This window comes from Rhinolophus hipposideros (genome assembly GCF_964194185.1).
Source record: "Rhinolophus hipposideros genome assembly, chromosome: 19".
Classification (NCBI taxonomy): Eukaryota; Metazoa; Chordata; class Mammalia; order Chiroptera; family Rhinolophidae; genus Rhinolophus; species Rhinolophus hipposideros.
The window spans coordinates 39,941,154-39,956,312 of record NC_138065.1 but is presented as its reverse complement, the minus strand read 5'-3'; the positions used below and the strand labels follow the sequence as shown (position 1 = coordinate 39,956,312).

At 35.9% G+C, this 15,159-nt stretch overlaps 1 protein-coding gene across 1 annotated transcript in view; it reads left to right on the top strand.

Annotated features, from left to right (window-relative positions):
* Nucleotides 1-15,159, top strand: part of HMCN1 (hemicentin 1) — a 398,907-nt gene that overhangs the window by 184,983 nt on the left and 198,765 nt on the right. The window contains exons 12-14 of the mRNA XM_081026514.1: nucleotides 8,103-8,244; nucleotides 9,350-9,477; nucleotides 11,835-11,948. Of these exons, the coding sequence (XP_080882640.1) occupies nucleotides 8,103-8,244; nucleotides 9,350-9,477; nucleotides 11,835-11,948 (384 nt within the window). The remainder of the gene's footprint in view (nucleotides 1-8,102; nucleotides 8,245-9,349; nucleotides 9,478-11,834; nucleotides 11,949-15,159) is intronic.

The window sequence follows — 15,159 nt, the reverse complement described above, 5'->3', positions numbered from 1 at the left end:
CTACTTCTTTTGAATATTGAAAATTATTGAGATAAAAACCCTTTCATGGCTGATTCTGTTTGTTTAATTTCTTTTTGGGATAATGAAAGGGCTCTAGGCCAGGCATCAGGACACTTGGGATCTACCCTGTTTCCCCCAAAATAAGACCTAGCCGGACCATCAGCTCTAATGCGTCTTTTGGAGTAAAAATTAATATAAGACCTGGTATTATATTATATTACATTACATTACAGTATATTATATTACATTACATTACATTACATTACATTACATTACATTATATTATATTATATTATAGACCCGATCTTATATTATACTAAAGTAAGACTGGGTCTTATATTAATTTTTGCTCCAAAAGATGCATTAGATCTGATGGTCCGGCTAGGTCTTATTTTCAGGTAAACATGGTATTTTCAGGAATCATGCCTTAATCCTTGACATTTTTACTTATGAACATTTTGGGGGACACATTTTTTGTGGGCTGGTGCTTCAATCAGTGGACGCTTAGCAGTACTGATAAGAATCAGTGTGAATGAGCTGATGTGAAATTTAGAGTTCAGGTGGGATTACCCCAGATGCAATGATGTTTTTAGGCCTAGAAGCCACCCCTTCTTTTATGCATGGTTTGTTCAGTTCTTCAGTCGCTCACACCACTTCGTTCCTTCTTATTTCTACTGGTCCCACCCTCCTTCCGATCAATGCCACATGCGTACACTATTAAAATCCTCTTTGCATAGACTTTTTTTCCTCTTCCCATTTTGTTCCCCCATTCTAATCCATGGTACATGTAGGTAAATTTTCCCTAAATATATTGCTTTAAATGTCCATCCATTCAAAACCTTTTTGTCATTTCCTAATTACCCCAGAATAAAATTTATATTCCTCAGTTCATCACAAACTGACTCCTTCATAATTCTTTTAACATTGAATCTTCAACATTTATCCTCATAAAACAACATATGGAGAAGAAAAAACTAAAAATGTTTCCTTTCAATATATGAACATTATTTACCTTAAAAGAACCACCAGATATAAATGTCTTTTCTTTTATTCGTGTTTCCTTCATGGGTAACTGAATATTTGAAGTTGCTATTAAGGCTTCATCTCTAATTATGAATTAAAAGTAGAGAAACTATCAGATTAATTCTTCAGTGCCATAAAATATTACTGATGTGCTAAATTGTATGTATTGGAGTAGTGTCAGGCAGATAATTTTTGGTGTCTGTGTATGAGTTTTGGATTTTCTTAGTATTGAATTTCTCAGAAAGATGGATAAATACTACCCTTATCCACCTTCAGTCTCCAAACTCAGTTGTTGTTGGCCAATGAACGTTTTCTCTGCCAGACTATATGTCTATTGTACGTATACAGTGGATTACCGTTTCCTACTCCTTGGACTCCAGCCCCGCTTAGTCACTTTCTGTCCCTCCATGATTTGCCCCAACTCCACTTCCCATTCCTGAGTCACAGAGGCATTCTGACTGCCTCCAAATTACGTTATTCTGATTCTAGTTCTAAGCCTTAGCTTTTAGAGCTGTTTTGACTTTAAAATCCCCATCCAAATCTTACCTATAATATAAAGCCCCTCTCATAAACCACCTCTTTCCTGAATATTATTGGTCTCTTGGTTCTGGTGGCCTATAGAATTTTTTTAATTTTAATTTTTTTTTTTTGCCACACAATTTTGCTCTTAATCATGATCAATTTCATCTGTTTAGTTCCTTTTCCCACTATATATGCACTGTGAGATACTTAAGGACCATCCCACCCTTTTTTCTTAATCATAATACCTTCAACAGAGGGAGAAAAAAAAACCCAGAATTTCACTCAACAGATATGCATTCCTTAATTGCTGAATGTACCTCAAACGTACCCTCAAAGTAACAATAGCAAACTATAAGGAAATTTAGGTCACTAACCTCATCTTTCATGTTTCTATTGTGTTTCCCAGAAAATAAGACCTAGCCGGACCATCAGCTCTAATGCATCTTTTGGAGCAAAAATTAATATAAGACCCAGTCTTAATATAAGACCAGGTATAATATAATATAATATAATATAATATGATATGATATAATATAATATAATATAATATAATACAATATAATACAATACAATACAATATAAGACTGGGTCTTATATCAATTTTTGCTCCAAAAGACGCATTAGAGCTGATGGTCTGGCCAGGTCTTATTTTCGGGGAAATATGGTATGTCAACTTCAATGGCTTATTTGAATCACATAAACAACTTTAGGTTTCATTATGTAACTACTTTCTTCTCCACTTGTAGCACATGCCAACATATAACTGCCTACATTTAAAACCATATTTTATAACAAAATCTGATTATCTCATGAAAAATATATGGAGAAGTCATTTTTAAAGTATTATTTAAGTTATTTTCACCTTAATTTAAAAATTATGTTATGTGAGTGAGTTCTGCAAAATTTTATGAAGTAATCTAAAGCAGTTTATCACTTTTAAGGTGACACAAGGGGCTGTTAAATTTCCTAATGCTGCTGAATTCCCAAAGGAGTAGAAGTTACATTAAGTGGGGTGGTATTTATTTACATGTTATGAGTTTAAGTTTGATTTAAAAGATACTATGTTTCTATTCATTTGGCAATGGAAATAAATTTCTCTATTGATTTTATTAGCTGTCCTTTCATGAAGAGGATTTTAAGAGCTGAAGATGAACGCAGGTTTCCTGGTTAAATTTGACCGTATTTAGTATATAGCTGACATTTCTTCCACAATCACATGCTGCCACCTGGAAATCAAAGGGTCAGACAAAGCATCCTTTTTCCCTTCATGTTATGTCTGTATGAGCATTATAACTATTAATTTGTCTTCTGTGGTGTCAGGAAAGGTTGGATATCCGTCACTAATTAGTCCATGTCACCAGAGAGAATATTGCAATGAAAAAGGAAACATTTCTCAAGATGATTGATGAAGTCAGTCCCTAATGACCAGAATTACTTCACTAAGTATGAAACTGATCTGATCATTACCATATGCTCATTACATCATCATAACTCTTTTTTAACATGTGCCAGGTGACATGGTATTAGCATGTTGTTGTTGTTTTGCGTCAGTAAAATGTGAAAGAACTAAATCTATCTATTTATATTGAGATTTCTAATAAATTTTGAGTATCTAGAAACATCTCAAATTTCAGAAGAATCAAATAAGACATAATAAGTATTATTTATTTGTAGGATGTGTAATCTAAATAGAATATGCAAGTGTGAGAACTCTGACCAAGTTTCATTTGTGAATGTCTAGATAATACATGTGTAAATATGTATTTTAAATACTATATACTCATTTTGTCATTTTTTGTCATACTTTACCATACAATGGAATATCAATAATAGCAAAAATTACCTAGTGCTTACTATGTGCCAGGAATTGTTCTAAGTGTTATATGTATATTAATTTAGCTAATCCTCAATAACCCTGTGAGTTAGGTACTAGTATTGTCTCCATTAAAGTATAGACCAGACACCGTGGGTCATTTAATCATTTTGAGCCTTAGTTTCTTTATCTGTAAAATAGCAGTAACGCTTCAGAGGTTTATTGTGGAAAATAAATGATAGGGCTAGAGTTAGATACCTAGCACATCATAATAGGCACTCAATAGCTTTTGCCCACCTTCCTATTTTAATGAACTGACTACTAGAGAGAGATTTAGTCCTTAATTGTGCATAGTATGCTTTTTATACTTTGAGATCTCTGGTCATAAAGTGTCTGAAACATAGTAGGTACTCAATAAATGTTTGTTGTGTGCAAGAATGAAAAATCAAAGAAATTTGTCCAGCTACTCTAAATATACCAGTGGTGAAAAATATTTTAAATTGTTGCTTAGGTAATTCAAAGCATTACCATTATCTTACAAACCTGTTGATGATAATTAATTCACCTTAAAGAGACAATCCTGAGGTCTTTTCTTTGAGAATTTCCTACCAGAGGCAGAATAGCAACAAATCAGACCCCACCGACCACTAACAGGAAACGTGCCTCCTGCATGTGAATATGATTTCGGAGATTTCCAAGAGCTAGGCAAGATTTTATCTTCCCTAGCCTTGGTAGGCAGAGCAATGGCTGCTTTTATGGGCAGTTATAATTCCTTTTGCCAACCTTACCATTATTATGTATTAAGACACCTATGTCTTAGTGTTCATTTTTTATTCTTAGTATCATAATCTGTGTTTAACTTTTTAAAATCCTTGGTGAGATTATAGAAACATATGTATTTTGCTTTTGACATGATTAAATTATAAAAAATGAGTGACTACCTTAATACCTTATAGTGTGCCATGTTCCTATTGCTTTAGCTAATGAAAAGCAAGTTGTTATTTATGGTGATGATGTTATTGTTTGATGGTGATGGTGGTGGTGATGATAATGATAATCATTGGTGGTGATGACTGTGTGATGAAAAGAGGTTGAAAGCCAATTAAGAATGGATTACTTCTCCCCAAAGCCAAAAATTGGACTCTGGACTTTGATGGAGTTGAACTATGGTTCTTTAATTCCTTGTTCTTGCTTTATTAAAACTATTAAAACGAGGAATTCCTTTTTTTCTAGGAATTAAAAAAAATTGACCATTGAAATAATTATAGTGGTTCATTACATCCTTTCTTAAACCAGTCAAGTAAACTCTGAATCATTCTGACCATCTTTATTCAACTGTTACTTGGTAGAAATCCAAGTTTGCTTCCTTTTATTTGTTCATGTCCTTTCTGATTTTCTTATCACCAGCAGAAATATTCTTTCCAGGGCAATGGTAAATTTCTCACCTTCTGTGGGATGATGTCAGCCCATCTGTATGTTACACACAGACTTATTTCATGACCCTGAGCAACACCCTACATCCAGGCTTTATTTGCGAAATGACCTCTTAGCTCTCTGCATCCTGATTTGGTTAACTGATATTTATTTTCACTTTGATATCTGAACTACAGAGCATACCAGTGGGATTCTTACTGGGAGAGATGCCAGGTTAATTCTGGCAGACTCCACTGGAAGGCACCTTGTTTAGACAAAAATCTCGAGAGCTGCTAAATCTTTGCAGCAGTCCTATGTCAAATGAGCTAGACATGAGAAACATTTTATTTGAGCAAGGTGGGACTGAGTCAGTATGGGTATTCAATAAATTCCAAAGAAAAAGAAGTGTTCATCTTTTCTCCCTCATCCCCTGAAGATTGACTGCAACGCTCCCACAGTGTGTGTAGTCCTCCAACATTTTAGAATTGATGGACTCCAGATGGAATCACAATTTGAACTTGCTGGCCATGGCCAGTCTGCCCTTGACCTCACACTTTTCCTTACCCCTATATTCACCAAGAAGAATCCATAGAATAATGAGACTATAAACTAAGTCCACGTGCCAGAAAAACCCTTCAAACATTAACTTCAAAGACAATCATAATTTGAAAAACAAAATGTGAACAGGAAAGAAAAAAAGAGTGACAATTGTAAGCTGCTAGCAATTAGGCAATAATTACATTTGTTCAATTGTGTAGCTGCCGGGTCTAGTGATACCACTTGTATCTCTTTCAAATGAATAAGTCTTCCACAGGCTAATTTTTCCTTAGTGAAACAATTTGCAGACTAACTTATAGTAAAGATATGTCATAAATATTTCCAGATATAACTAACTAAATTTCTCAAATTCCTTAATAGTAAAAACCCAATTAAATGGAAAGCTGACACTATGCTTGTCTGTTTGGCTTATCAGTGCATCCTTATAAATTAACACAGAGTTTAGAACATAATTGTGCCAAACCTCACTTTATTTAATTAATTTGTTTATTTTTGACATCTATTTCAAACACTGTGGAAATTAATTTATTTTCATTTATGTTAGTGAGTAGAGGATATTCACACAAAGAAAATTATTTAGTATTGTTTTGATGGTCCCTTCCTTAAAGATTAGGTCATTCTCAGTAGTAATATATGCAAATGTGTAATTGATTAGACCAGATATATCAACAGTTTCCCAGTTACCCCAAATAATTTTTGTCTCTTTTTTTCACAATAAATTTCTGATTTAATATTTCATTTTCAAGTCTTTTTTCTGCCATAAAAGTAGAATACAGTTGGAACTTTGGATAATTGACATTTTCTGTAACGTTGAGATCGTCTGAATCCATTGACATGAGGCAAATGATCAATGTAGTAGGATCTTGAGAGGCTAGTAGGCATGAAAATTCTCAGAGCCAAGTTGCCTTTTAGGAATGGCCACGTATTCCATCAACAGTTTTAAGTGTGTTTTATTTACAAGTCACTGCATGACATGCAAAGGATGTTAAATACTGTAGAATATAATGGCATATGGAATATATGAAAGACATGATCTCTACCTCAATGAATTTATAATCTAATAAACAAAAAGAAAAAGGGCAATTTAAACAAAGCAGGCAGTAGTCAGGACAAGTTGTGACTTCAAACCTGGGTTCACTACAGAGGCAAAAAGACTCTATCTAGCGACTTTGCCTGAAAACAGGTTTTTGTTGAAGTTCCAGATTGGCAGACAGCAGCCAGTGGTCAGCTGGTAGGAATAAGTAGCAAGACAACCACTTGAGATTCAGAAACATGACATTGGGAGCAAATTCATTTTATTCTCAAAGAGAATTTACTTCTCCTACAAGCTTTCATTACAAGCTTCTCCACAAGCTTTCATTACTTGTGGTTTCTCTCCTGCACTGATGGGGCCAGATCCCTGCTGGGGTTCCCAAAAAGCTCCTTTGCTGTCTCCACCGTGGCTGCAGTCATCTGCCTACTGCACGACTGGGGCCGGGTGGTGGAGAACGTGAGCATCATCAGTTGGTTCATCTGGTCCTTCAAGGGCACGTATTCCTTCACTTTGAGTTAAAGGGTCTCTAGAAGCTGGAGGTGGACCACTCCTTTATCATTTCTAACCACCAGAGCATCTGGATGTGATGGGCCTCATGGAGGTGCTTCCCAGGGGCTGTGTGCACATGGCCAAGTGGGAGCTGCTCTTCACGGGGCCTGTGGGCCTGATCAGGTACTTCCGGGACATTGTCCTTATCAACTAGCAGTGCTCTAGGACTGCTGTGATCATGACGGCCAACGTGGGAGATGCTCAAAATGTGGATCTACCCCAAGGGCACGTAGAAAACAATGGGGATCCGCTACCTTTCAAGAAGCGTGTCTTCTACCTGGCTATCCAGGCCCAAGTGTCCTTCATACTTGTCGTATACTCTACCTTCTCCTCCCTTCTGCAACCAAAGATGAAGCTCTTCACCTGAGAAACACTCAAGGTAGAAGCACTGGATGCCGTCCCCACCATGGCTGACAGCCCCAAGCATGTGGATACCTGCCATGAGGACTACCTTCTTCCCCGGTAGAACAGGGCCACTACAGGGCCTGGTACCGGGCCAAGCCAGTGGCAAGGGCCAGGGGGTAGGGCAGGATCTGGCTAGAGAATGGACAGAGGGACCACCCATCTACCCCAGAGCTGCCAAATATTACTGTGTCCCGCTCTTGCAACTCCCCTGACCTTCATCCGACCCCCTACCTGTCACTAGCCTTGGATCTAGGACCCTGACATCTCCTCAAAGGAAAGTGTGCCAGATCCTCCCCAAGCTCTGGGAGCAGGGCCTCGTCATCCTTGTGCCTCCAGGACTCACGAGGAGAAGCAGGCCTGGGGCTCCAGATGGGCTGACAGGGCTGGGCTGAGCTTCAGGGTCTCTGAATGAGTGGCCAGAGGTAAGGCCCTCCACCCTCCTGCCCTGGGCCTGTGGTTGTAGAGGCAGGTTCCAGGTTCCTGGCCACAGACTGCATCAGGCTTTCAGGGAAAGTGGGGGGGACTGTGGGGGCTGGGACTTCTGTGTAACCTGGGCCGTAAGGAGCCAGAAGGCAGGGTCTGCCACTCCTGCTGGTCTGGGGGAGCAAGTCCACTGAATTGGTACTGAAAATCAGTTGTTACTTTTTATAAACTAACTCTTGGAAGTGCAAAAAAAACAAAATAAACCAGGACATAATAGTGAGAAGCCTACAAGTTTGCTAGCAGGAAGCTCCCGACATCAAGGTAAATTGTCATTTCACTGTATATGTTTTTTTTTATTTGCAGAACCACCCAAAGTCACTGTGATGCCCAAGAATCAGTCTTTCACAGGAGGATCTGAGGTCTCCATCATGTGTTCTGCCACAGGTTATCCCAAACCAAAAATCGCCTGGACTATTAATGATATGTTTATCATGGCTTCACACAGGTAGTGGATTTGTATCATGTTCTTTGTTTTTTATTGAGTGAGACAAGTTGATGAAATTTCTGGACAAAACTAATCTGATCAAATCCCTATGACTAAGAGAAGTATGACCCAAATCCACAGCTTTAAATTTCTAAGTAGGCCAGGAAATGTCAATAAAATAATACTTGATGAATTTATAGAGTTTGAGGTTAAATCTTGAGTTCAATAGCTTGAACTAAGTGCTTTTCAATACTTTGTGTTGCAAACATAACACCGTAACAGTGGGTTTACCATGACTATTTGAAGTGAGGATAATAGACTTTCTGTGAGGTCAAGTAATGTGTAGTTTTAACCAATCTATTAAAGATGTGGCCCTGTGATTTAATAGGAGAGAGAGGGAGGCAAAGGACAGAGCAGCAGTTCTAACTGAAGTTTGTGTAGACATTCTTTGTAACCCCTATTTACTTTTACTATACTTCATTGAGAAGTACTTTATTCTACGGGATGCTTTAAAAATAATTGAATCCCCTCATGCTCAAAAAGCATAATGAACATGTGGAACATAAACAATGAAGTTTCCAACAATTAGGCTTCCTTTGTTTTGGTTTTGGCATGAGGAGGAGGGCTTAGGTATGAGCCAGATTCTACTCGTATTCCTAGACTCATCACTGACTCACTGAGTGACATGAGTCCTTGCATCTCCCAGGTTTTCATTTTGAGGAACCATTTAGCATAGCAGTTCACACAGAGTAAAATTGCCTGGGTGCAAATTCCATTTCTTCTATTTATAAACTATGAGCAAGTTATAGGACCTCTTTACTCATCTATACACCAGAGATAATAATAATATCTAACTCACTGGGTTGTTTTGAAAATTTTGAATGTTAGTAAAGCTCTTAAGGCAATCTTTGGCACCTCACGAGTACTGGATACACGGGATTTATTATTATTATTATTATTATTATTGCTACTACTATTATTTTTATTACATTTCTGCTTATGAAATTATAATGTTAATCATTTCTGCAGTCAGACCAAATATTTGAAGATAGGTGAGAGGAAGTTGCTGTAGTTCCTTGATACTATTATTAGGGTATTTTCAATTTTATTTTGTTTTTGTTCATAGGTATAGGATGACTTCAGAAGGTACCTTATTTATCAAAAATGCAGTTCCCAAAGATGCAGGGATCTATGGTTGCCTGGCAAGTAATTCAGCTGGAACAGATAAGCAGACTTCTACACTCAGATACATTGGCAAGTATAATCAGTTTAAAAGGAAATTAAAATGAGATGAGGGTCATATTAAGCAGTGTAAAAGTACTTTTCTGAAAATTAATATTAGGAATGAGTTATACGTAATCTTATAATTTGTTATTCATTTCACACATTGATAAAAGTGAATATTATAACTAATTTAAGTTAAAAGTTCAGGAAGTGGATAGCTTCATTAGTCAACAGAAATCAAGGAAGCTTCCAGACTATGGAAGAGTTCCAGACTGTCGACAGAGTTCCATCCTTCCTTGGTTCATCTATTCTCTATAATATTTCACTTACTAATTAATAAGTTCAATATATTTTCTGGTTTACCTCAGCGTCCATTTTATATTTTCCACTTGTATTCAAAACCGTTTATAACATTTCTGTCATTTATCTTGTCTATACATTATTTTCAATTTTCATATTCAGTTTTCCCTTCCAGACTCAAACATTTATTGAAAGTGTACTTTCTGACAATTATTCTACAATATAATATTCCATAATGTAATAGAATACATGTTCTAATATAATATAATATCATATAATATCATATAATATAATATAATGTATTATAATATATAATCTTACACATTCTAATAATATATAATATTGAATAGAATAGAGTAGAATATTTCCTTTCATTTAATCTTTTTTAAACCAATACAGGACAACAGGGTTGCATAACTCAATGTTCGTTTGTAACTTGTGGATAATTAATGGCTAGCAACCCGCCCTTTCATTCAATCTCATTTGCCATGGGTAGTAAGGTAGTGAAACTGGCAGTAGAGAGGTAGGGGTCTAAAAGAAGCACAGTAAAAACTGAGAGTTGTAGTTCATAGATATAGATGGGAAGTAGCAAAAGTCTCATACGTGTTGAACCTGAAAGCCTGGAAAGAAGTGGTCTCATTTATAGAAATGAAGAAGGCACATGGCAAGCAAATTGAGAAGGGAAGGGACTCAAGAGACTTAGAGATAACAGATTTAGAGATAACAATTATAAGGCTTCACAGAACACCCAGGTGGAGAGGCAATAGACAGTGGGGAATGAAGAAAGGGAGTTGAAACAGATTCTGCATTGCAGAAGCAAATTTTGGTTCATTTTCAAAGAGCCAAAGTATTCGACCCATTTATGTAACTTGTTTATCACCCAAATGTTGTGCTAAAGATTATGGAGTATATTTTTAAAATGTATGTTACCAAGCCCTTACTTTTCAAGAGCTTGCATGAAGAAATATCAGAAGACAGACAGATAAGTACTGCAGTAGAAGATTAACAGAGCGAAAGATTAATTATGACTAAGGAATTTGCAAAGATTTCTCAAAGGAGACAGGGTTTAAACTCAGTCTGGAAGAATGAGTAGGATTTGAAGAGCTGTGGCAAAAGGCTTTTCAGGCAGAGGAAACAGCTTTAGCAAAAGCGGGAAGATAGGAGAGAGCAGGGAGTGTTTTGGACTTCCAGTGTAACTCCATACCGTGGGATAAGTAAGGAAGTGACATGGAGGGTAAGGTTGAAAAGAAAGCTAGGACCGGTTTATGATTTTTGAAAGTCAAACTAGGGAATTATGAAATGGAGTCACTGAAGGTTTTCTAGTAGAGGAGTGACATGGTCTTTGAGAAGTTAACTCTTGACTTTGTTTAAAACTACTTCACTTGAAGTTAGGAAGTCCTAAAATGTCCAGTTAAGAGAAAAATGTGTGCGTGAACTAAATATTAGGCAAGGGGGTGAAATGAGCAGAGCTAAGGAAAGAAACTTAGAGAATGTCTATAGTTAGCATCAAAGGGAAAAAGAGAGTCAAACCTGGGAGACTCTACTTTTTATAGATGCAGATTTTAGCCTTAAACTGCAACTATCTCTTTGTAGTTAGACATGAATATCTTAAAGTCACATAAAAATGTTACAATAAATTTACCTGCAGTTTTATTATCCTCAAGTCCTAATGTAGCCAAGTGAGACTTATCATCACAGCTCTTTTGATATTTTTATTACTATTATCTTTCTTTCTGCTCTTCTAGCATTGTTTCTATAAGATGTATTTGGCTTTCCAAGATTTGTCTTTCCTTACGTACCTCTCTTTTCATAAAGACCATCCAATTAATTTCCTAAATTTCTTTGGACTCTTGTTTCATCAGAATTATTTTTTGCCTCATATCCTTTTTTGGCCTGAATAAATGATCTTTTCATCACACACATCTATGTGCATGTACATCATAAAAGTTTTTCTGTTTATGAAAACTAAAATAGCCACAAGTACATAAATAAGGTTAGATTTTTTTATTGGCTTATGTAGTAAATATAAACAAGGCACGTGTGGCACTGTACTAGATATTAACTATTTGCATGTTTATTGTTTTCAGAAGCCCCAAAGTTGATCGTCGTTCAGAGTGAGCTCTTGGTTTCCGTTGGGGACACAACAGTTATGGAATGTAAAACGTCTGGTGTTCCTTCACCTCAAGTGAAATGGTTCAAAGGTACATGTCTTAAGTATGTTCATGTCTGGACTTAGTTTTGTTTTTGCTTTAAAAAAATGGTTTGTTAAAAGTTTGTTTTGGTGTGTGACTTAGCAGCCCCATAAAATGTGTTTATGATCTCACTAGAGACAATAGTTTAAAATTCTGCACTCTGCATTTCAGGATTTGACATCTGGTGTGGATTATAGGACCGTGAAAATCAAAGCAGGAAAGGTTCGCCTTTGCTAATCCAGCTGAACATTCTCTTTGTTAGTTTAGGATTGTTTCCTGTAGAAAATGGTCCAAGAATCCTCAGCTAATGTTTAACATAGCTCCACTGATTTTCAGTTCACTTTCCTTAAAGACAATCACTCTCACTATTAGAAAGTTTTCTAGATTCTCAAGGACACTTTCTATAAAGTGATCAAATAAAGACACGCGTTGAAGCTTAAAATTGAATGGCACATATTATTCAATTGAGAGACAAATGTTATTTCGTGGTCAGCTTGGTAGGTGCTTATAGCAGGTATAGAAATGCTATCTGCCTATATTTGTAACATAGAGATACATACACCTCTGTGTTTCTGTAATAAAATAATAGTAATGTTCCATTTTTCCTTAGTGAGAATACACTTGGGGTCCTGGTCCCGGCTCAGATCCTGACAGCATATATCTGTGTAAAACATCCTGCTTCTGTTTCTGTCTCAGTTCTTCCAATCCATGAGAAAGACAACTTCCCGCAAACGCCCTAACAGGGAGGTTGCTAGGATTATTGAGATACTGTTTGCAAAATACTTTTTAATCTTCAGATGAAAAATGCTAAATAGTACAAAGCACTATTGTTATGATTCTGTTTATGAAATCACAGACTTTTCCATAGCAACGGGTTGATGTCATAATCACAAAATTATGAATTCATCTCGGGTTCAAATGCTTGGGGAACATGAGGCAAAAAAGAAAGGCTTTGTGAAGAAAACAAACACTTTTAAATAACAGAAATCAAAAACAAGGAAGGAAACTAGGAGATAATGCCGTGTTCCACGTTAAATGATTTTTAGTCTTCATGTTTTCTCTCATAAATTATTTCCGGATTTGCTTCTTGATTAGATTTATTTCAATTAACATAAAGTAACTTTACTTATTTAAAATACTAAAGTCTTTAAATTACAAATGAAATAGATATCAATTTCAAGGTCCTGTCATAATTAAATTGATTCAGAAAAAAAGTGTGTTATAGAGGCAGTATTTCTTTCTTTATATGTCAGTCAGTAGTGTATATTAAAAACAAAAATTTTTAGAATGGAACTTGCTGACTTCTCTGCCAGTCATACATATAGTATACAGAAGTCATGGAGAAAGCCTTTTATTCTCCTAAATTAAGGCTCCTTTGATGAATAACTTAGACTTCATGTCAGCCTTGGTCCCACAAATGGCTTGGAAACTAAAGGAGGAGTTAGGGAGTCATGCAGCCACTGCATAGAAGATTCTAGAATTGACTACTCATTACATTCTTCTCTCAATCATCGATGTTAGAGTTCAATGGGCCCACTAATAATATCCCGTTTTTCTGTCTGAGTTATGAGCCAACAGAGCTAGAATGTGGGTATTAGATACTCCATGATGGAGGACGTACTCTAACATTCATCAACAATATGCAGTGTCCGTGGACCCCAGGATGAGGGCCACTTACTCCTCCCATGACAGGAGGCTCACTACATAAGCAGAGTCTGAATCATCAAGAGCAAAACTGGAGGACAAACTCTTCTACACGCAGACTGGCTCCAAAAAGAAAGGGGGAGGAGGCACTTGGGTTCTTATCACCCTCCCAGCACCCTCCCAGTTCTTATCGGGGAGGAGATACCAGGAAGGTTAGGAAAAACCCACCTTATAGAAATCACAGGGTGGACAAGAGTTCTTACCCTAACCATAACAAGACCTTTTTCTAAATGTCTTTTTCTTCAGGAAATTCTGATTGAATAAAGTAGGTGGTTATTTATTGATTTATTCATTTAATTGTTGTGAAGAATACTTGAGATCTACCCTCGTAGCAAATTTTTAAGTGCATAATACTGTATGGTTAACTCTAGGCATACACCATAGTGTACAGAAGAGCTCTTGAATGTATTTGTCTTACGTAATGTAAATATTATACCTGTTGAACAATAACTCCCCATTTCCCCTCCCCCAGCCCCTGGCAACCACCATTCTTTAAAAAATTATATTCCACTCAGACTTATAGAGAAATGGAATTCCATAAGTACAAATGCCCACCACACTTTCAGATTTTTCATTTTTATTCATTTTTAGAAATGAATAAAGTGGGTTCAAAGAAGAATTAGGGACGCTATTAAAATGTTATGTAAAGGATATTTCTGGTAAAATATTAAAGAAATTGGATTTATTTATTTAGATCAGTAGTTCTTAAAGTGTACTTAGGAATCCACAATTCTTTTCTGGGAATCCACGAGATCAAAGTTATTTTCCTAGTAATATTCAGATGTTATTTCTCTTCTCACATTCATTGTATCATAAGTATATAGTGGAGTTTTTGGAGGCTCCGTGACACGTGATATTGGATAAAGTGAATGCAGAAGCAAATTTGAACACTCAGAGATTATTCTAGAAATTTCCAAAAATGTTAGATAATGCCATTCTTCTTACTAAATTTTACTTGTTTTAGGAAATATAATTATTTTTTCATAAAATGTATTTATTATGTTCAAATATCATGAGTTTATTATAAAATAAATTCATATATTTTCAAAATTTTCAGTTTCATTTCTAAAATGGTAAGTACAAATAAATATAATCTACATAACAAAAACTTTTGAAATTCCCCAATAATTTTTAAGAATGTAAAAAGTTCTTGAGACAAACATTCTTGAGAACCACTTAATTTCCATCAGCTATTTGAAAAGATCTTATGCCAGGAATAATGATCTCTGTTAGTGTTTACATCCATAGAGACCAGAACTGAATTTAAATTACAGCAGAAAGAGAATCCTCTTCAACGGTAATAATCAAAATCCTAGAATCAATTATCAGGAAAGTTTATATATTTTACTATGTATAACATTCTTCTAATCTTGAATGAAAACTAAAGCCTATTTAATTTCCAGGTTAAAGTTTTGTATTTCTCTCTGGCTTCTCAATAGACCGATGACTAATTTTTCAGTAGAAATCAAGAAAGGAGAGATTATTCAGATGTGATCAAAATGGAAACTGGATCAAA